Source organism: Camelina sativa, chromosome 10, assembly GCF_030686135.1.
Source record: "Camelina sativa cultivar CO46 ecotype springtype chromosome 10, ASM3068613v1".
NCBI classification, from domain to species: domain Eukaryota; kingdom Viridiplantae; phylum Streptophyta; class Magnoliopsida; order Brassicales; family Brassicaceae; genus Camelina; species Camelina sativa.
Window position 1 is genome coordinate 16225479 of NC_141889.1, and position 22362 is coordinate 16247840.

General features: G+C 38.5%; 3 protein-coding genes and 1 non-coding gene across 17 annotated transcripts; 1 reads left to right on the forward strand and 3 right to left on the reverse strand.

Moving 5' to 3' along the window:
• Positions 1-980: 980 nt before the first annotated feature.
• Positions 981-4834, forward strand: LOC104719184 (uncharacterized). 6 transcript variants are annotated; one of them, XM_087469861.1, is made up of 12 exons: positions 981-1580; positions 1695-1805; positions 1885-1985; positions 2069-2138; positions 2221-2290; positions 2370-2426; positions 2510-2577; positions 2660-2740; positions 2818-2895; positions 2965-3120; positions 3212-3364; positions 3455-3709. In XM_087469861.1, the coding sequence occupies exons 1-12, from the start codon at positions 1425-1427 to the stop codon at positions 3536-3538; spliced, it is 1185 nt and encodes a 394-aa protein (XP_087325987.1). In that variant the 5' UTR covers positions 981-1424; the 3' UTR covers positions 3539-3709. The 6 variants fall into 6 exon arrangements, with proteins under 6 accessions (XP_087325987.1, XP_019086074.1, XP_019086075.1 ...); XM_019230529.2 differs by lacking the exons at positions 2965-3120; positions 3212-3364; positions 3455-3709 and adding exons at positions 3961-3978; positions 4235-4511 and having other exon boundaries at positions 2818-2899; XM_019230530.2 differs by lacking the exons at positions 2965-3120; positions 3212-3364; positions 3455-3709 and adding exons at positions 3961-3983; positions 4235-4308 and having other exon boundaries at positions 2818-2899.
• LOC104719183 (uncharacterized) lies at positions 3594-6560 on the reverse strand. 9 transcript variants are annotated; one of them, XM_010437048.3, is made up of 14 exons: positions 6456-6560; positions 5980-6102; positions 5828-5887; positions 5645-5746; positions 5481-5555; positions 5275-5393; positions 5105-5206; positions 4889-5005; positions 4720-4785; positions 4554-4620; positions 4399-4452; positions 4194-4313; positions 4072-4104; positions 3594-3970 (listed from the first exon to the last, which is right to left on the reverse strand). In XM_010437048.3, exons 1-14 carry the CDS (start codon positions 6483-6485, stop codon positions 3872-3874), a joined length of 1167 nt encoding a protein of 388 aa, XP_010435350.2. In that variant the 5' UTR covers positions 6486-6560; the 3' UTR covers positions 3594-3871. The 9 variants fall into 9 exon arrangements, with proteins under 9 accessions (XP_010435350.2, XP_087325995.1, XP_087325993.1 ...); XM_087469869.1 differs by having other exon boundaries at positions 5707-5746; positions 6456-6558; XM_087469867.1 differs by lacking the exon at positions 6456-6560 and adding an exon at positions 6265-6439.
• Positions 6561-8093: 1533 nt separating this feature from the next.
• On the reverse strand, positions 8094-8975 carry LOC104719185 (calmodulin-like protein 2). Its single transcript, XM_010437050.2, has one exon. The coding sequence runs from the start codon at positions 8829-8831 to the stop codon at positions 8373-8375; it is 459 nt and encodes a 152-aa protein (XP_010435352.1). The 5' UTR covers positions 8832-8975; the 3' UTR covers positions 8094-8372.
• A 6029-nt stretch (positions 8976-15004) lies between these two features.
• LOC147936229 (small nucleolar RNA R71) lies at positions 15005-15111 on the reverse strand. The gene has a single exon (XR_015569774.1). It is a non-coding gene; the product is annotated as a small nucleolar RNA R71 (small nucleolar RNA).
• Between the last annotated feature and the right edge of the window lie 7251 nt (positions 15112-22362).

Genomic DNA, 22362 nt, shown 5'->3' on the forward strand with positions numbered 1-22362 from the left:
AATAGAGTTTTAAAGACTTTAAATGTCATGTAGAATATGTTGTTATTAGATTAAGATTTTGTTAAACTCTACTAAAATTTAATGTTATTAGTTGTGATTTTTAAAAAGTCATTTAAAATCTTAAAAAAATCTGGATTATTAGATTCAGATTTTTACAAAGTCATTAAAAGTTTTGTATTATTCAATTAAAAAAAATCTAGGATTGTTAATGAATTCAATTACTATGTTACTGATTCATAATTTTATACATTTTCTTCACAAAATACAGTCATGAAAAATATCACAAAAATACAAAGATTGTTTGGAGCATTTTACAAGATTTTAGAAAACAAATCAACAAAACTTATTCACTTTTGATGATTTTGGGCGTGTTCTTTTTCCAGTCGCAGAAATGGCGACAGCAACAGCAAAATTACACTGTTATAATGGCAGAAAAACGATACCAGCGATACCCAGCAACCAAATTGATGGCAAGTACTACTATGAGATCTGACGCTGAAATTATCAGCGACTATGAGAGATTTTTTTTTTGTCGCTACATCTCTAAAATTTGTAAAAAAAGCTTCATCTAACAATTACAATGGAGAAGAAAGCAGGTGGAGGGCTTTTATTATTTTGTTGTCGCTAGTCTAATGACTAACAAAAGAACACGCATTTTGTTGAAGTCTTCAAATTTTTTTATAAATTAGAATCTAATAACACGTTCTAACTGGAAAATAGTACAAAAATGGTAAAGATGAAAATTTTTGGGGAAAATGGTTAGGCAAAAATAGTCATCCCTGAAAAACTATGCCATGTTATAAAATTGTGTGAGTATACATTAGCACAAGTGTCCTTTCTTCATGCAGCCCATCACAACAAGTGTCCCTCCTCATGCAATGCATGTGACACTTGTTTACTTGATTCACCACTTGTCACCAACCCCTCTGTGCTTGTCTTTGTCTTCTCCCTATATAAATAAGAGCTATGTACAAGAGAATGAGAGTAGTAAAAAGTCTTTCTATCTCTCTAGTTTCTCTCTAGCTTCTCTCTAAAGTCCATAAATCCATCTTCTAGATCTCTTTTCTTTTGATTCTTCTCTCAATAAACATCTTGTTACCTCGAAGCTTATAATATACTTCATAACATGCCCAACATTGTGACTCTCATCTGTTGACCTTTTTTAATTTTATGTTATGGAATATGGGATAAGCATTTAAAACGCAGCGTTTTGCTGACAGTAGTGAGAGAAAAAAATCTGATTTTAACTTTTTTGAAGAAAAATCTTTGAATCCTCCGTCACGGCAAAACGAGGAAGCCAGTCAACCACATAAAGCCTTATCTGACTCCTGCCGCGAAGCAACCGGTTTAAACCACCAATTTGTACTCTCCCTCTCTTCTCTCTTCTCTCTCTAATTCTCATCCGTACCAAAGATAGCTAAAAAATGGCTGTTCATATTCAGAACCCTAACTTTTTCTACACTCATCATCTCCGATCACGTCTAACCTCATCCTCTCCATCACCTTCCTCATATCTCTTTCCCAGACACTCTGCTTCAAAATATCATCACAGCTTCATCTGCAAATCCAATGACAAAGATGTATTTCTTTCTTCCTAGCTATAAATCAGAATCAGTTTTTACATAAAGAGCTATAATTGAATTATTTCTTCTTCTTCTTCTTCTTCTTCTTCTTCTTCTTCTTCTTTCTAACAGGATTATCTCATTGATGCTCCTGTTTCTGTTGGAGATGGTTTCTCTTTCAGTGGAGGGAAGTATTCAGATCAACCGAGTCCATCAGATGAGTGGCTCAAGCAAGGCAAATGGGTAGAGGGAAAAAAAAAATAGGATTCATCTACTTTGCTATATAACACATACATAGCTTTTGATTCTGCAAAATTTTCAGGTTAAAGCTCATAGAGTTGGTGGATCAGGTGTAGAAGCAAAAGATCCGATTTTCGGATTAACAATGGGAGCTAGCTCTCAAGCTTCAAAAGACCTCTTCCGGTAAAAACACACTTTTGAGAGTACTTAGTCTTTTTTATCTTTGCAGTAATGGCTTTAGGGTGTCTATGATTCTGTTTCCATAGATGGTTTTGTGTAGAATCCGGAAGTGTAGATAGTCCTCCTGTTATACTCATCCATGGATTCCCATCTCAGGTAATATAATATAATATTCCCTTCAAACACATCATCTTCTTACATATATTTTTGAGGATGTTTTTTTTTTGTGTGTGGCTAGGCTTACTCTTACCGGAAAACTCTTCCTGTGCTTTCGAAGAACTACCGCGCCATTGCTTTCGATTGGCTAGGTGACTACTTTTCTTGAGTTTTCTTTCTTTCTTTGTTAAAGAACCCATTTGCTGATTTTTTTTGTTTGCATAATAATAGGATTTGGATTTTCTGACAAGCCTCAGGCTGGATATGGATTCAACTATACAATGGACGGTAACATGATATTAAGCCCCGCTTATCGATCAAGAAACCGAGAGAGTTTCAAGATTTATCAGAATGATCTGTGGCTTTTGCAGAGTTTGTTTCGTCGCTTGAGTCATTCATTGATGAAGTAACTACCAGTAAGGTGTCACTTGTGGTGCAGGTAGGTAGTAGTAGCATCATTTCATTTCTCACTGAAGAAGCAATATTTCAGATTTTTTCATGAGTGTTTCACTTCTTGTCAGGGATACTTCTCAACTGCTGTTGTAAAATATGCTAGAACCCGACCTGACAAGATCAAGAATCTCATACTCTTGAATCCTCCTGTAAGAAAGGAAACCTAAAACCTACCACTTTCTGTACTTTACTAGAACTAACTTAGAACTTGTATATGCGGTTTCAGCTCACACCCGAACATGCTAAACTTCCATCAACCTTGTCTGTATTCAGCAACTTTTTGCTCGGGGAGATATTCTCTCAGGTTGGTTTCATCAAAGTTTGCTTCTGCAAATGTTCTGTACAACAAATTCCTGATTTATTAAAGCAATAGGACCCTCTAAGAGCAAGCGACAAGCCTTTAACAAGCTGCGGTCCTTACAAAATGAAAGAAGACGATGCAATGGTTTACCGAAGACCTTATCTCACCTCAGGTTCTTCTGGTTTTGCCCTTAACGCCATCAGCAGGACCATGAAGAAGGAGCTTAAGGTTCTTTAATTAAGACTTCCTCTCCCCATTCATCTTATTAGATATATTGTCAGAGAAAGATTGGCATTTCACTGAAACTTTTACCTGACAGAAATATGCAGAAGAGATGAGGACATCACTGATGGATAAAAGCTGGAAAATCCCAATCACCGTGTGCTGGGGACAACGAGACCGGTGGCTAAGCTATGAGGGAGTTGAAGAGTTCTGCAAGAGTTCAGGACACAACCTCGTTGAAATGCCAAATGTAGTACCAGCTAGGCAGCTAATTTCCTTATATCTGTGAGACATTGCTAAACAACAAAGCTAACTGGAACTGATATTTTCCCCTTATCAGGCTGGCCATCACGTACAAGAAGATTGTGGAGAGGAACTTGGACGAATAATCTCAAGAATCATAAGCAAATCTGCTCTATTCTAACTCGAGCTACTCCGCAAGAAGATTGAGAAAACTTTAAAAAATCATGACCAAACCATTTGTAAAAACTCAACTTTATTCAAAACCTTCTGTAGTTCCAGTGGTACATATAACTCACCAGTAAGATTTTTGTGCTAAACTTTTGAGGCTCTATAAAGTGAGATATAGTACAAATTTGTAACCTCCTATAAAAGAATTTAACTTGAGCTACATGTATACCTTCAGTAATTTGGTTAGATTCAGTACATCATTGATATGTCTGGTAATCATCTCTCCTTCCTTGGGGTCTTCATGGTGTTTATGTGCTTCTCTATGTATATAATCGTGTACCATATCTCATGGTTGGAATCGGTCTATCCAGCACTCATCATTCTTCACAGCATTCTTCCATCTATGTTTAAAAGTCTCTAATTCGGCGTAAGTCTGTTTCCGAACCTATATAGGTAAGGTAATGAACATTATGTGAACAGAGAGTTTAGTCATACAAAGCACTCTATGGATGTTAAGATTAGAAAACTGATAGGTTAAAAGCTTACCTCAGATCTACCAGATGATGTTGATGATGGTTTCTGCATGATAACAGTAATATAAGACAATGATGTGAATATCTTAAAGGGCAAAAAGAAGAGAGAGCAAAATCTAGTAAAGAATTGCATACAGATATGTCTGAGTCATGCTGAGTCTTGGTCTTGTTTTCAGCTGAACCTCCTAATGTAGGAAGACCCATATGAAGTATATACTCAGAATCAACAATGCCGATATTTTTGGTTCGATCACCCTATTCAAAGAAACAAGACAATACTGAGAGAAAAACAAAACCAACAAATAAACGGGTGTATTGGGTTGGCTCAGTCACAATTTACCTGCGCGCAATATCCAAGCTGAAAATCTATACCCCATCCGTGGTTTAAGTCATTCTGTAAAAGGATATAAAAACATCAATAACACAAAGTCAAGCATCTTGATGTTGATGGTCTTCAATGGTCTGTGACATAATTAGTTCAAACTTGTGCAATACCTGAATCATATGCCATGTACACCTCCAAGCTGCTCTGGAAAACACAGGAGCCATCATTTCAACAAATCTGTACGTAGAGTTTCTTAATGAGTTTTTCAGAATAAATACTATAATTATAATGGTTAAGGTTCCACTGAAGAAGGACATGGAGATTCAATTCTTGTACCCCGTGCAAGGAGGTGCAGTGCTATTCTTGTCGCACCTAGCCTGACCAATGACTTTGTATGTTCTCCTGGTTAACACAAAAACATTGCAATAAGATTCATTATGTCATTCTTCCATTATTTTTTCTTCTCTTTGCTAAAATATTTTTTATTGGAACATGAGAGAAGTACCTATGTACTCTAGATTTGCTGTCCCGGGAGGTAAGTTGGTGATGCACTTCAGAGAAATAGGGATCAAGAGCAGGCTGTGATATTTCAAGCCCTTCTTCTTTAATAATTGAAACATACCTGACGTTTTTGCAATTGCATTAGATACCACAAATATAAGTTTTACATCATTTATCAAATGAGAACCAACTTTTTATATTCTTTGCATAGCATTTTTACCTTGTAGAATCAAAATGGTCAACACCAAGATCTTCATCCCATAGAAATATATAAGAATATGTTGAGACAATATCCGGGTGAAGAAAACGCTTAGCGAACCACCTAAAAAGAGTCATAAACATATATAAACTGTACAAGCCAAATGCTATACATCAAAAAGCAGTTATTACCATTTGGTTTGGTTTACTACAGAAATATGAATAGCAGTTTCACTCCACTCGAACTCCTTCCATTCATCCACGACGCCATCATAATGAAACAGCATCACAACGAACTCACTTGATGAAAACTGCCACAAGTAGATAAAAAGAAAAAGGATATCACATCAAAACTGTTTCAATACCGAGAAATGAAAAAGGCATTGTCCGAGGTTTACCTTCTTGACAATCTTGTTAACACTTCTCTTCTGTTTTATTCCGGCTGCCATAGCTAATAAGTTCGGCTTTGGTTTCTGAACACATAGAAACAGAAAATGCATGTAGAGGTAATTAGAAATGACTACAGAGAAACTAGGGAACCGTTGGCAAACAGGTAAAATACTTTATTGCGCTTTGCTCCCCATAATGGTCGCGTTTCCAAATCAGATGTACTTGCAACAATACCTCTCGGTAACGTCTCGCTACCAGGAGGCCTGAGTTGTGTCTAGTTGAGAAAAGTGACATGATTTAGTTTTTAAGCATAGAAACTGAGCATAGAAACAGAGCAGCTTCTTAAGCAACAGACCTTGCACATCTGCAGTTTTGCAAGATTTAGTCTAAAAATCGAACTCCATCCCGCAATTCCCTGTCAAATTATCATACTTGAAACTGTTCTGTAACATAATTCAGGTTCAATATATTGCTAAGAGTAATTGTAGTCTAAGAAGAAAATAATACCTCTTTATAGTCTACTGTAATAAATGCATTCCCTAAAAGGAAGACCATTGCAAGAAAAAACACTAAAGAGAAGAAGCGACGAAGAGACGAGCCTTTTCGTTTGTGATTCATACTTAATGATACCTGAAATACGAAGATCCATAACACACAATTAAACTCATTCAATCTGCAATCACTAGTATTTATTATATCACCACAAGTAGTATGATCTCATTCAATAGCAATAAAGATTCAAGATTGTGAAAGAAGAGTATAAAACTAAATAACTGTCTGAATACAACTGACATTGCAGAGCTACGGATTTGCGAATTAGACAACCCAAACAAAATCTGTTCGGCTTCCCATAACTTTTATTTTGTTCATTTACTTCGAAAACCCTTGAAACCCAAAAATGACAAATTGGGAAGAACTAAACAAAGGTATTGTAATGGAACAAGACAAGAAGAAAAGAACAAAGAGCAAGGAAAAAAACTTACGGAGCTCAAAATCTTGGGTTTCTTGTTCATCTTTCGAGAACAGTGGTCTAAAGCTAAGCTCTTTCTTTATAAAAAAAAAAAAAAAAAAAGAAAAAAAAAAAAGCAAATAATAAGTGAAGTGTTGAGTCATCATATACAGTAGTGTTATAATACCTTATTTTTGTCTGAAAATTAATTTGCTTTCCGTCAAGTTTGGTTATTTTACAATTATAAGTACCACTTTTTTATTCCTTAAAGTTAGCTTCGTATAGAAAATATAAAAAAATTGGTATGAAAGCAATTACATGATACATAGTTTACGTATGAGTAGGTAGTCAACGCTTAAACAAGAATTGTACTCAACAACGGTTTACTAAAATCGGAATTTGCAAAACGTGTGTGCATCGTCGCAAAATCAGGTTTTTAGTGGCTTAAAATCAGTGAGACCAATGTCATCAAAGGTCGCACGTGTATTGTCTCGTATGTATCATTCGGAATTTCGGATTCCTCCGTTTTTCATGTAAGTTATATAGCGTACATTGCGATGCAATTTCCATGTGACGACTTGCTTTGGCCTTTGCTTCAATTCTTTTACAATCAACTTTTGGAAATTTTGAACAATTTTTTAATAATAAATAGTACATTTTTTTCCAAACCTTTTAGTATCATACAAACAGTATCTTTGTTAGTTATTTATTTCTGGAATAATAAATTTGTCTTAATTAAGAAAATAGATTTATTTACGCTTAAATTAAAGAGACACGGAATTTGGTTTATAGAAATTCCAAAACATAATTTATAATATAAAAGATGTAATTTGTGGTCGAATTAATAACACGTCAGAAAATTTTTCCAGCCTTATTGATTACGGATTTCTTTGTAAAATGATTTAGAGCATCTCTGTTAGTGAAAGAAATTTAATGTTTTAGTTAGATTAAAAACTTAAATGATAAATTTAAATATAATTAAAATAATAGAAAAGTGATATGTAGAGTAGAAAGCGTATTAAAAATATATTTTTAGAGTATGATTATCGGTTATATAGCCATTTAGGTGTCAAAAAAATTAATTAATAATATTTTAATTGAATTTTATTATTTAATTATTTTTTAATTTATGCAACTAATAAAATGAAAACATGTGTAGATTCAGTGTCTTGATAGTTCTAGGTAAAGACACTTTTTTCTCATCGCTCCACATTTTTCTTTTTTTTATTATTTTTTTATTATTCTGATTTTCTATTGGGTAGTCCAATAATCATGCTCTTACCTAAGTGTTTTCTCCCAAGACACTACTGTATTTTCTTCACTCTTTAATGCAATATTAAAATTATATTAAAAATTACGTATTAAACATACTCATAATATGATGTTGATTAGAAGATGTGGAATCAATTACAGGAAAATATTCAGATTTTTAAAAAGATGTGTGGATCAATAACGATGGTTACGAAAAAGAATAAAAACTTAGTTATTTTTTAAAAGCAAAATGGGTGTTGTTGAAAGTTATACATGAAAACAAAAGGGTGTGAGAATGAGAATTAACAACTACAAACCTTGGATACAAAGGGGGAGGGGGGGCGTTGGGGAAGAAACACAAACATGGAGAAGGAAAAAAAAAACTTGAATCTCAAATGTTGTAATATAAACCATTATTTTTTTCCCTTTTTCTTTTATATATGCTCATATCTAGATCCAATTCATTCTATATTATATATAGATTGACACAAGAAGAAAATAAACAAGAAAAATCTTAGATACCTCTAAAGAAAACATGTCTGGTAATGATCTCTCAATTAACAAACAATATGATGTATCTAGAAAACTAACGTAGGACATTAAATTATTTTGGTAGAAAACTAGTGTTAATTAGATAAATTCAAAACGTCTTGGCTTTGATGGTTATCTATACAAAATTTATACTTAAAAAGAAGAATGTTTAATTGGAGCTAAGAGCAGCAAACCCACCACCCCTCATCATTTGCTTGAACTCCTTAAAATTAACCATACCATCTCCATCAACGTCAACCTTACTTATCATTTTCTTGCAATCTTCAAGTGTTCTTCCTTGCTTCAACCCCATTGATGCAAGCACTGACCTCAGCTCTTCATCTGTAATGAATCCATCACCATTTTGATCAAATACTCTAAATGCTTCCCTCATGTCCTCTTCTTCCTCTTTCTCTTCCACCATTTCTTGATACAACGATCCAAACTCATCGATATCCATGAAACCGTCTCCATTCACATCCATCTTCTCTATCATTTCCTTGATTTCATTTTCAGGGACCATGATTCCCACGCTTTTAAAGAAATCTTTCAGCTCGTTCTTTGCAATCTTCCCGTCTCCATTCTTATCGAACATTTGGAATACTCTACTTAGTTCTCCACGATCCATGTTTATTGAAAACCTATATAATTTTGAGACAAAAACTAATGGAGAAGACAAATTAAAATCTAGACATAGATTCTAAAAGGAAACCCTAATCAAGTGAAATTTTGTAACAGAATAAGAAAGTTAAGCAAAAGACGTCGTGAAATGACATAAAATTTACAAAAAAAGAAAGAGATGAGAGAGAGCTTAATTTCTGTTGATAAAGTCAATACTTTTGGATCCTTCATTTTTGTTGTTGGCTAAAAATAGTTATATATTCCCTAAAATAGACTACATGACCCATCTAATTTTTTTACAATTAAGGAGAACCTCAAAAGCTTAATTAACCATAATCACTCGCCAAGCAATGTAAGTAGAACTTAGTGCATTTTTTTTTTTTGCAAAATAGTACCTTTAAACTGTAAATTTTTGACATCAACTTTCCATGTAATATTGGGAAAAGGAGGCCGTTATGAACCTCAAGTATTTTTTAGGTACCTAATGATATTTCTGTATTTTACCATGTTTTAGTTTGCATTTGGTCTCTGTTTTGCATTGTTTAGGACTTGTTTCTTAAGTTTTAGAGTCTTTATTTCCTACTCTGTGTATTTACGTAGTTTTGCTTCATTGTTTGCATATATCCATGCATATGGGGTGAAATCAGGTGTTCTGGAGCTTGGATGAGCTAAGTGAGGCCGGCTGGTGTCATGTTGGGGGCTAAACAAGAGGATTGTATGCTCTAAGAAGGGAAAGGAAGGACACTCGACCTACTTCACCATAAGCACTCGGTGTCCGAACTGTCAAGTTTCATATAAAATACATAGAAAGAAACTTTAGTATAGTGTTTTTAGATCAAAAACAAAGCATAAACTTTTTCTAAGTAGGCTTAGTGTAATTTACAAGAAAATAAAACTTAATCGGTACAACCTGAAACAAAATAGGTCAAACCCGGTATTGAATGAGAAGAAGTCTTGTAATCAACCACTTGGTCGATTGTTTCTCACTTTCTCTGATCCAATCGATCGATAGCAAGCCTTATTGCTTCCTAGTCCCTAGCTCAACTAGTATGTCAATCGACAACCTACCTGTTGGTTGATTATTTCGTCCTGAAACCTTAAGTATTAATCGATTAATTTATCACTAGAACGATTGGCCATTTGTCTGTGACCAGCTCTTGCTTCAATCAACCACACATCAACCCGTTGGTTGATTGTACTCGCTTATTCCCTTGATGACCTCTTTCTTCACTTCTACTTGCAATATTTGTTCACATCTTGATCCATCATTGATTTGTATTGTCTGATTCAACTCTTTTTACTCTTTTTTGCTCAAAATGCCTCAAAATCTTTGAGCTCCGCTCCATGAACCTGTAAGTAACAAATGCAATGCAAATATGCCTTTAGAGGCCTAAACATGAGTAAAAATGATGAAAAGCTAAGGGAAAATGATACGGTTGGAGGTAGCAAGAAGAAGAAAAGAGGAAGTGAGAAGAGTAGAGCACAGAGAAAGTCAACTAAAGTGTTGACTAAGCTGACTTAGCAAAGGAGGGCAAAGACTCTTTCTCTATCAGAGGCTTTGCAGTTGAAGCTCTTCTTCTTAAAATAGAGAGACTCGGCTTGTACTTGGAGGATTATGCTTATTGTTGTTGAATGTTCTAGCGATGTGCTAGTGAGAGAGTGATGTGCTCTCTGATGGTTAGTGCGAGAGTGATGTACTCTCGTCTCCGATCTTTGTTAGGTGAAGAGCTAGTGATGTGCTTGCCTTCGTCTATGGTATGTTAGTGTTTGGGTTATCAATAAAGAGTTAGTTACAGAGGTTACGATATTACAAAACTTAACATTGGTGCGGTGAAACTGTGATCGAAGCTTCAACGTAGAAGAGATCAGATCCGGCTAATTGGATTATCGGAGAAGTTGATTGTGACGGTGACTACGTTTGCGACAATCTTGAAACTGAGATTGGAGATTAACGCGAGCAATTTGGGAGTTTTTTCTTGAAATTGAACGTTTAAGAAGAACGTGATGTGTTTTGTGGAGGTTCCGGTGTTTGCTGGTGAAGATTTACGGCCATGGATTGATTGGATGGAGCAATACTTTGCTCGGTATGATGATTTCACAGATTTGCCGAAATTTTTACAGAGTTTTATCCAAGGCAAAGCTGAAAAGTTTGTTCGTTTGAGGCAATGGATGCTTCCTTTAGACAGTTGGCACGAGATGAAGGAGAGACTGCTTTTGCAGTTTGGGCGCATTGACGATCCAGAGAGGATCAAAATGGACAGAGAGCATGACGTTGAATGGCATAAAATCTTAGAAACTCTTCAAAAAGACAATCTCGGGAAGAAACAGAGAACTCCAAAGATTCAGGTGGTAGAAGCGTTTAGTGCTCATGAACCGATTCCAAAAGAATCATCCATTCACGAAGCAGAATTGATTAGTGCAACTAGGCCTGGGCATTCGGGTATCCGATCGGATTCGGGTTTGGATGTTCGGGTTTTCGGATTTTCGGATGTAGAGATATAAAACCCGATCGAGTATTTTCTAATATTGGATCGGGTTCGGATCGGTTGTCTTTGGGTTCGGGTAATTTCGGGTTACCTGAAGTCATAAAAAAAAAAAAAAATCTGTCTTGAAAAAAAAAATATATACTTTCTATCTTCCTCTGTCTCCTTCTTCTTCATCTCTCTTTTTCAACAAAAAAACCCTAGATTTGTTTATCCATGGCCACTACTTCAAAAATTAAATCCTTCAAATTCCCTATCAAATCTAATATTTATAGCAAATTATATGATATGATTCATATTTATCTTCCAACCTCACTCACTCTTCAAACCCCACAAACTATATTTTTTTTTGTAGATTTGCTTGTCATGTTTCTACTAAAATTGATCTGGGTAATAAAAAAAATAAAATAATTATGGGTTCTGTTGATTGAGAAAGAAAAAAATAAATTAATTTTAGAATACATAATTATATATATATATATATATATATATAAATAATTAACGTTTTCATATTATGGCATAATGGTTTATGATAAACTTGTAAATGCCTAAGGTACTGGGTTCAAACCCGCTTAGATGCATTTTTGTATTTATTTCGGGTTAGTTCGGATATCCGATCGGGTTTGTATTTATTTCGGGTTAGTTCGGATATCCGATCAATTCTGCCCAAGTCTCAATGGGATGTCTATGTTAAGGAAGCGATTTGTTCCCCACCATCACCATCGTGGTTCAAATCATATTCTAAGGAGAACTTCTAGACCAACTGATGGAGCGTCTACTGTCACACCAAGTTACCAACGAGAAAGGATGTCTCTTGTTTCTAAGGAAGAGCAAGTTGTATTTAATTTGTTACCATCACCAAAGGATCATAAGCAGATGCTGGTTCAGAAGAATCTGTTGGAAATAACAAATTCACTGAGTGAGCAAACGGAAGCCAAAGAACCAGATCACAAAGAAGTCAACAAACATCAAAGTGAGGAAACCACAAAGGAAGGTCTCACGGAATGGAGTACACTTCTGTCTCAGGGTCAACAATATGGACTCATATATTCTCTTAAAGAGAAGCCACCAGAATCACTTCAATACTCTCCAACCCATGGACTTACAGTTTCGAGGACGAAACTTTTTCAAGAAGAGGGGTATGATGTGATCATGAGACCATCCAAAACGATCCTTGAGTCTTGCTCACCACGAACGAAGTCAAAGGTCAACTCTTCCAGCCAAACTACTATTTGGGATACATTCGTACCTCATCTAGAGCATATCTCGAGGTGGAATCAGTCCAATTAGAGTTCAGATGAAGAAGTTATTCATTTTACAACTCAGGTGAACTCATGGCTACGCGATTTGGACCTACGAGTATTCAAAGGAGGAGTCCGACCAATTCAAAAGGATTCAAGGTATGAACCAAATTGTTCTGGAATCTTGATCCATCCTAGAATCACTGAGAATTGGAAGCACATTAAAAGAAGTTCATACTTGAAAGATATGGATATTTCAAATCAGTGGATCTGCCCCAGTCCTAGTTTCGCGTCTGAGCCAAAGATCGTGTTACACAGACTAACTCAGCAACAATTTCGACACGAAATCGGTTGGAGGATGTTAATGGATCTCTTATGTTTCCAACAAGCCCAAGAACACAAGATCTGGCCAACAAACCACAAAGTTACGCTTCATTTGCCAAAGGAGGTCAACCTAGTTCTTCACATGAAAAATTTTAGGTCCAGTTGGTTTAGGTGCTTCCAGAATTATGTTTGGAAACCTGGAGGTGTTTCTACTTGATATGTTACGGTTTTGACTCACTTTGACCCCGTTTATTTGATAGTTTTGTAGTTGTTTGAGTCCTTTTCAGTTTATAATAAGAGGCTAGGAAGCTAAAAGCAAGGATTGGAACAACATGAGCAATCGGAGCACATGCTCCCGATTTCCGAGCACATGCTCCCAACTCTACGGATTCATGACGACACGTGGCAAGCATCTAGGCGCTGATTCCCTGCCTAATTCCCCTTATTTTAGGCGATCCTTTGTGAGAGAAAGAGGGAGGAGATCGATTTTTAATAGGGAGATTTGATTTGGATTCTTTCCTTATTTTTCTCTACTTGTATGCTATTTAACCTAGGGTTTTTAGGAGAGAAAATATACTCTTTCTTTTTGGTTTTTTGAGCGACGTTTTTGAGAGAGGGAGAAGAGCGGCTACCTTGTGAAGGATTCTCTGAACCCTTTTTATTTTTATGTCATTGAATTTCTCATCTATGTTGGCTATTCAATTCTCTATGTCTGAGTAGATTTCTTTGCTAGATTAGGGGTTTCAAAGGGGTTTCATGGGTTAGCAACAGAACACAAATAGGGCTTTATATAATTGATTGTCTTCACTATTGTTAGACTTAATGCTTAGGTTGATTTGATCACCCAATCTATGATTCTAGGTTTATCTATTCATCAAAAGTGTAATAGGTTGCTAGAAAAGACATTAGTGGGCAAATTATCCTAGACCTGCGAAAGTTGATGTGTAGGTGATTTGTGAATTTATCATTCCTGTTCTTTAATGCTTGTCTGCGATTCTGGGCTCAAACGACAGTTTAGGGTTTATGGACCGCCGAGCATGTGCTCCGGATGTCTGAGTATGTGCTCCGCGTTTCCGCACAGAATCGATCAGATAGAGTTATTGATACCACGACAGTGGATCAGTTTATATTTATGTTTGAGTTCTAGACTGGTACTTAATCTATGCCCTGAATAGTTGTTTAGTTGCTATCTCTGAAATTCCCGAGAATTACCCCTGATCTAGTGTTTTGCTTATTGCCCTTTTTTATACCGTTTTAATCGCATTACTGTTACCAAACAAACCCAACTTTGAATTGTCTTAGCTTGAAATTGAACCAATAGAACCATAGAGTAAAACTTGGTCTTCGTGGGATTCGACCCCTAAGTACTACTTCTTTGCTGTGCACTTGCAGTAGGAAAATAGGGTTTAAAACTCTGTGTTATCAAGTTTTTGGCGCCGTTGCCGGGGACCAAACTTTTACCTTTGGTTTTCGGCGAAATTACTAGACTAAGACCTTACTGATTTGTCTTTCTGCTTCTTCTTTGCGTGTGTTTCAGGTGCATGTCAAGAAGATCTACAAGAAGAAACAACACCAAAGAACTAGTTGCTTTGTCAGCCGCAGAGCTCTCTTTGGCAGAAAGAACAAACCGCAAGAACAGAAAGTTTCAATCCGTCAACATGGGTGACAACAGAAACAATGAGGATATGGCTGCCGAGTTGCAGCAACTTCGACAACAATTGGGGCAGTTGCTCCGTGCTCAACACAAAAGAGCCGCGCCGCCGCAACCGTCCATTGGGGACAAGGATAACCCGCATGTGTCCTACACCAACCGAGCGGCGATTGTTCCTCCTACCAATCCGAACCAAGATTTTGAGATCAAGCCACAGATGATCTCTCTAGTGAAGCAGCACCTATTTCACGGTCTCCCAGCTGAGATTCCGATGGACCACATCGAGAATTTTGAGGAGATATGTAGCACCACTGGTTCAAATGGGATACCGCCAGGCTTCCTGAAGTGCAAGCTCTTTCCTTTCTCTCTTGCGGATAGAGCTTCACGTTGGCTGAAGTCATTGCCACCTGGGTCTCTGACATCATGGGAACAGTGTAGGTCTGCTTTTCTGGACCATTTCTACACCAAGGCTAAGACCGCTGCCCTCAGGAACAAGATTTCATCGTTCCAACAGCACACTGGAGAAGCCTTCTGCGAGGCTTGGGAGAGGTACAAAGAGTACCGTAGAGAGTGTCCGCACCATGGATTCAGTGATGAACAGATCCTGGGCATTTTCTATGATGGAGTTAACTGGGACTACAGAAACGTTATCAACTCGGCCAGCAATGGGGATTTTATGACAAAGTCTAAGGAAGGAGCATATCAGTTGATTGAGAACCTAGCTGCAAGCTCCAGCAACAAGGCCCCTGAGTATGACAGGTCCGTGAAGGTCAACAGTGTCGATACGCAAAAGATTGATGAGTTGACAGCCAAGGTGAACCTTCTTCTGAAGGGGAGCCAGAAAACTGTCCATTTTGTCGATGAGACCGGAGACATGCCGCTAGCTCAGGAGATTTGTGATGGAGAGGATGACACGATGGAGGTTAATTATGTGAGTGGGCAAGGTTTTGTGCAGAATAGGGGTTTCAACCCAAACTACAGAAGCCATCCAAATTTGTCCTATAGAAGCACTAACGTGGAGAACCCTCAGGATCAGGTGTATCCGCAGCAAGGAGCTCAGAATCAGATGGGTTATCAGGAAACCTTCTCAAACAACTTCCAAGGCAAACAGTTTGTGCCCACTCAAAACCGTTTCCAAGGGGGGAACCAGCAGGCATATACAAGCGCTCAGCAAGCACTGCCTTACACTAACCAGCAGTTGGGACCTTCATCTGCTAGCAGCTCTCAGGATGAGCTGAAAAACATGATGCAACAACTCTTGGTGAATCAACAAAAAGCTTCAGTGGAAATCAACGCTAAGGTCGATACCATGTACAATGACCTTAATGGGAAGTATGAGGCAGTAATGTCACATGTGAAGAAGCTTGATGTTCAGGTTGCACAGACTGCTGAAGCCGTGAAAAGAACTCTTGGGACTCTGCCCGGAAAAGGGGAAGCAAACCCGCGAAACGAGTATGTCTATGCGATTGAGCTAAGGGGAGAAAAGAAGTTACCCCCTAGAGAAGCACCATCCGCTAGGATTGACAAGGGAAAGGGTATTGCTGAAGAATACCTTCCTCAACATGCTGCTGAGACTCCACCGTTGAGTCAAAAAGAAGCCGAAGCATCCGGCGAGCATGTGCTCCCATCCAGCGAGCACGTGCTCCCGACTCCCGATCAGACCGTTCCAACTGAGGTACCTCCTGCACGCGTGTACACCCCTAGGGTTCCTTACCCTGTTCCTCCTAAGAAATCTCGCAAGGATTTGGAGGATGAAAAGTGCAAGGAGATGTTGAGAGAATTGACGGTAAAATTACCCCTAGCTGAAGCTGTTCAGATGATACCTGCTTTGAAGAGATATGTGAAAGGGTTGGTTTCTGGGAGAGTGTCAGAGGAAGAGAACGTGATGATGGTTTCAAGAGAGTGCAGTGTTGTGCTGCAAAACAAAGTGCTAAAGAAGAGAGATGATCCAGGGCGATTTGTCTTATCCGTGAGAATCGGTAAAACGATTTTTGCAAACTCCCTCTGTGATCTAGGTTCCAGTGTGAACCTTATGCCATATTCAGTGGCTAAAAGGCTGGGATACACGAAGTTCAAGTCTACACGGATTTCGTTAGTATTCGCGGATAGATCCACCAAGCGCCCCATAGGAGTGTTGGAGGATTTACATGTCCAGATAGGGGACACGCTTATACCAGCAGACTTTGTGGTTCTGGAACTTGAAGAAGAACCACGTGACCCCCTGATCTTAGGTAGATCATTCTTATGCACAGCTGGTGCGATTATAGATGTGCAAGGGGGAGCGATCGATCTCCAGCTGGGGGATATGATTGCAAGGTTTGAGATGAATAAGCTGCTCAAGAAACCTATGATAGATGGTCAGACTTTTGTGGTTGATGATGGTTCAGAGGTTGCACATGAGGTTACCGATGAAGTTCTCACTCTCGACCCGTTGGAGGTTGCCTTGACAAAGGCAGAAGGAATGTTGGAAGAAGATGCGGAGCACATGCTCGCAGGACGCGAGCAACCCGATGCACATGCTCGGCAAACTGAGAAAAAAAGAAAAAAAGATGCGGAGCACATGCTCGCAGGACGCGAGCAACCCGATGCACATGCTCGGCAAACTAAAAACAAAAGAAGAAAAAGAAAAGAGCGATTGGGCCAGGTAAGTTTAATGAATTTCAGGCCCATGCCCACCAGGCCCAGACCGATTTCAGTGATTTTCGAGACTAGATTACTTTATTATCCACCACGTCGGAGGCGCCGCCTTGCCCGTTCGGAGAGCGAGAGCCCAGACAATTCCGACGCCTGATCACGGTTACACACACCATCATTGTCCTATCCGCCTTATTTTCTTTTTATTTTTGTTGTTATCTTTATTTTTCTTCTTGTCTAGGTCTCTTTTTGGCTTATTTTCACACCGGAGACGGTGTGAAGTAAGTCCGGGAGAGGGTCACCTATGACCTTTGTTTTCTTTATTTTTCTTTTTATTGAGTCAGTTTGTCATGTGAGTCGAACCAAAACTTGTGGGAATTAGGACCGAAATCCGTGATGTTTTTAACCATTTGTGAGTTTGACCGTTTCCTAGTGACCATTGTTGCAGAACTAAGAGTACAGAGACGAGCTAATACCTCTTCACATTCGGACCCTTCTCCTGGCCAGAAAAGCTTCATCCCATTAAGGTTTCACCGAAAAGACTTAGACTCTACTTTATTGGAACCTAACCGGATTTAAATTCTTCTCGTTTTGGGCGTTAGGATAGGGAATGTGTCACATATTCAGGACTTCTTATTCATTTTGCCAATCTTGCTGATCCTGAATAGCTAGCTCATTTTAAGTTAGTACCCACCCCGAGCCTAACCTCCTTTCAAACCACTTGCACTTGTATTTTTGTTTTCTCATTCTGTGCAGCTATGTGCAAAACGGTTGGGGAGAGCAGGACTGACACAATCTCTAACTCGGTCTTGCTGGAGAACCAAAGAGGAAAGAGCCGGACGGATAGAGCACGTGCTCCAACCCAGCGAGCACCTACTCCGAAATTATATACATCCGAGTCCGTGAGTTGTTTTGAGCAGAGAGAGAGCCTAGGATACGGTCCACATGCTCCAGGTGCAATATCAGAAGAAGATCCCCATCATCCTTCATTACAATTTCTCATCAAAAAAAAAAAAAAAAAAAAAAACGTTTAAGGATGATGGAAAGGGACCAGAGCTAGTGTTACACACCCCAGAGCATGCGTTGTAACTTGAGGAGAACAGAGAGGCTGAGTTTGAGAAGATAAGAAGAGGAGAGTGATTAGAGGTTGTGGACATCAATGAGTACACTCTCCCTTACCATTTTGTGCGATATCCTGCATCTCTTTCGAAGTAATGGTAACCCCTAAACACTCTATAGCTCCACCATTAAAACAGCCTTTTATCTACCAAGCCTCGATTTCACTAGCTTAATGCCCTTAATGAGAAGCTCACGCCAATTTTAATTGAATGTAAAGAGCCTTTGTCTGAAAAGTGATCTTTTTCTGGGTTTGATTGCCAATTATGGTTCTGGTTTTGGAGATGTTTGCTGGAGAAGTTTTTGGTATAGCTTGTTCTAACACATGTGGTCTGCAGGTCATGGTCTACTCACGGTTTCTGAGATTTTTGCGAGTTCCCACCTTGGCTCTCTTGGCGCTTGGTTTGAGTTTGTTTGAGGACAAACAAAGATCTAAGTCCGGGGGAGTTGATATGTTACGGTTTTGACTCACTTTGACCCCGTTTATTTGATAGTTTTGTAGTTGTTTGAGTCCTTTTCAGGTTATAATAAGAGGCTAGGAAGCTAAAATCAAGGATTGGAACAGCAGGAGCAATCAGAGCAGAAAGGAGTTGAATTGGAGCAGAAAAGCTGATTTTAGACCCAGGAGCACATGCTCCCGATTTCTGAGCACATGCTCCCAACTCTACGGATTCATGACGACACGTGGCAAGCATCTAGGTGCTGATTCCCTGCCTAATTCCCCTTATTTTAGGCGATCCTTTGTGAGAGAAAGAGGGAGGAGATCGATTTTTAATAGGGAGATTTGATTTGGATTCTTTCCTTATATTTCTCTACTTGTATGCTATTTAACCTAGGGTTTTTAGGAGAGAAAATATACTCTTTCTTTTTGGTTTTTTGAGCGACGTTTTTGAGAGAGGGAGAAGAGCGGCTACCTTGTGAAGGATTCTCTGAACCCTTTTTATTTTTATGTCATTGAATTTCTCATCTATGTTGGCTATTCAATTCTCTATGTCTGAGTAGATTTCTTTGCTAGATTAGGGGTTTCATGGGTTAGCAACATAACACAAATAGGGCTTTATATAATTGATTGTCTTCACTATTGTTAGACTTAATGCTTAGGTTGATTTGATCACCCAATCTATGATTCTAGGTTTATCTATTCATCAAAAGTGTAATAGGTTGCTAGAAAAGACATTAGTGGGCAAATTATCCTAGACCTGCGAAAGTTGATGTGTAGGTGATTTGTGAACTTATCATTCCTGTTCTTTAATGCTTGTCTGCGATTCTGGGCTCAAACGACAGTTTAGGGTTTATGGACCGCCGAGCATGTGCTCCGGATGTCTGAGTATGTGCTCCGCGTTTCCGCACAGAATCGATCAGATAGAGTTATTGATACCACGACAGTGGATCAGTTTATATTTATGTTTGAGTTCTAGACTGGTACTTAATCTATGCCCTGAATAGTTGTTTAGTTGCTATCTCTGAAATTCCCGAGAATTACCCCTGATCTAGTGTTTTGCTTATTGCCCTTTTTTATACCGTTTTAATCGCATTACTGTTACCAAACAAACCCAACTTTGAATTGTCTTAGCTTGAAATTGAACCAATAGAACCATAGAGTAAAACTTGGTCTTCGTGGGATTCGACCCCTAAGTACTACTTCTTTGTTGTGCACTTGCAGTAGGAAAATAGGGTTTAAAACTCTGTGTTATCACTACTAAGCCCAATGTGAATAAATGGTACAACCCATGTTGTTTCTCATCAGCAAGTTGGACCAAAGAGTCAAAGAGAGAAAAGATCAAAAAAACCTTAATGGGTCAGTTCAAGAGCTTATGTCTAAAGAGAGCATGGGAGATACTATTGGGGATGATACCTATCAAGTCCAGCCCACTTTGAGCTTAATTTAAGTCCAAGAAAGCTCAAAATAATCACTTTATTTTGTGGTCAAAGAGGGATGACGAAAATGGAGTTCAACTCACCTTGGGAAGGATACCTTGGGAAGACAAACTTAAAAGAGTTGAATCTTCATTCAACTATCTATCTTTATTGTGTTTTAGTTTCAAGAATAATACTTGGCTTTTTGACCAAGTTTTATATCTCTATATAAACTCATGTAATCTCATTTGAGAATAATCAATCAATTTTCTTTTTCATTTTATGAGTTTATCTCTTTGTTCTTTGTCTAGAACATTTCTTTGTTTCTTGGTGTGTAATATCCAAGCAACAGCCTCCTTTTGCTGGACTAGTGTGTCATATCTAGCAGTGATTGGAGTTGGGAATATCAGCAGCCTTCCGCAACTGCTGTGCGACCCCTCAATCCATCAAATCTCCCTTGTTGCACCTTGCACCTTGGCGAGTTTCTATCCTTTTTAGTCCGGCTGAGTGATCCTCGAATTTTGGGCGTATCAAGTGGTATCAGAGCAAGTTGTGGACTTTGAAGGAATAAAGAAAGGTCTCACGGAAAGTGGTGCACTTCTGCCTCATGGTATACAATATGGAGTCATATATTCCCTCAAAGAAAAGCCACCAGAATCACTTCAACACTCTCCCACCCATGGCCTTACAGTTTCGAGGAAGAAACTTTTTCAAGAGGAGGGGTATGATGTGATCATGAAACCATCCAAGACGACCCTTGAGTCTTGCTCACCACGAACGAAGTCAAAGGTGAACTCATCGCTACGCGATTTGGACCTATGAGTATTCAAAGGAGGATTCCGACCAATTCAAAAGGATTCAAGGTATGAACCAAAATTTTCTGGAATCTTGATCCATTCCATAACCACGGAGAATTGGAATCACATTAATATCAGTTTATATGTGAAAGATATGGATATTTCAAGTCAGTGGATCTATCTCAGTCCCAGTTTTGCGTCTGAGCAAAAGACCGTGTTACACAGACCAACTCAGAAACAGTTTCGGTACAAAACCACTTGGAGGATTTTAATGTATATCTTATGTTTCCAACAAGGTCAGAAAGAGAAGATCTGGGCCACGAAATACAAAGATACACTTCATTTTCCAAAGGAAGTCATTCTAGTTCTACACTTGAAGAGCTTTAGGTCCAATTGGTTTAGGACATTCCAGAATTACGTATGGCAACCAGGAGCTGTTTCTACTAAGTCCAGGATGAAGCAAAGATACTGACCATGTTGTTTCTCATCAGCAAGTTGGATCAAAGAGTAAATATCAAAGAAGATTAAGGAAACACTTAATGGGTCAATTCAAGATCTTATGGCCAAAGAGAACATGGGAAAAACTATTGGGGATATACCTATCAATTCCAGCCCACTTTGAGCCTAATTCAAATCCAAGAAAGCCCAAAATAATGACTTTGTTTTGTGGTCAAAGAGGAATGACGAAAATTGAGTTCAACCCACCTTGGGAAGACAAACTTCAAAGAGTTGAATCTTCATTCAACTATCTATCTTTATTGTGTTTTAGTTTCAAGAATAATACTTGGCTTTGTGACCAAGTTTTCTATCTCTATATAAACTCATGTAATCCCATTTGAGAATAATCAATCAATTTTCCTTTTCATTTTATGAGTTTATCTCTTTGTTCTTTGTCTAGAACATTTCTTTGTTTCTTGGTGTGTAATATCCAATCAACAACCTCCTTTTGCTGGACTAGTGTGTCATATCTGGCAGTAATTGGAGTTGGGAATATCAGCAGCCTTCTGCAACTGCTGTGCGACCCCTCAATCCATCAAATCTCCCTTGTTGCACCTTGCACCTTGGCGAGTTTCTATCCTTTTTAGTTCGGCTGAGTGATCCTCGAGTTTTGGGAATTCCCTGAAGCGTGTGAGACCAAACGTCTTTCTTCCTGACATGTGCGATCGAGTCCGTGCGCGTCGAGTGGAATGTAATGTCATCGTGGCTCGACCTAGGTGGCTCGAGTGAAGTCGACTCAAACGGTGATGGTGTTGGCTCGTGCGGGTGGCTCGAGTGAAGTCGACTCGAACGGTGATGGTGTTGGCTCGAGGGGGTGGCTCAAGTGAAGTCGACTCTAAAGGTGACGGTGTTGGCTCGAGCGGGTGGATCGAGTGACGTGGCTCGAACGATGCGATTCCGACGTCTCCTAGACACCTGAAATACTCCTAAATGTATG

Bases quoted from the DNA above. Each gene is read 5' to 3' on its own strand.
- LOC104719183 (XM_087469863.1), bottom strand. From the start codon at position 6,485: ATGAACAAGAAACCCAAGATTTTGAGCTCC. The intron at 5,888-5,979 runs GTATTATTTTCT...ATAATTTGACAG, and splicing joins TTACAGTAGACTATAAAGAG to GGAATTGCGGGATGGAGTTC. The intron at 5,006-5,104 runs GTAAAAATGCTA...CAAAAACGTCAG, and splicing joins GACCATTTTGATTCTACAAG to GTATGTTTCAATTATTAAAG.
- LOC104719185 (XM_010437050.2), bottom strand. From the start codon at position 8,831: ATGGATCGTGGAGAACTAAGTAGAGTATTCCAAATGTTCGATAAGAAT.
- LOC104719184 (XM_087469861.1), top strand. From the start codon at position 1,425: ATGGCTGTTCATATTCAGAACCCTAACTTTTTCTACACTCATCATCTC. The intron at 2,291-2,369 runs GTGACTACTTTT...GCATAATAATAG, and splicing joins CATTGCTTTCGATTGGCTAG to GATTTGGATTTTCTGACAAG. The intron at 2,741-2,817 runs GTAAGAAAGGAA...ATGCGGTTTCAG, and splicing joins TCATACTCTTGAATCCTCCT to CTCACACCCGAACATGCTAA.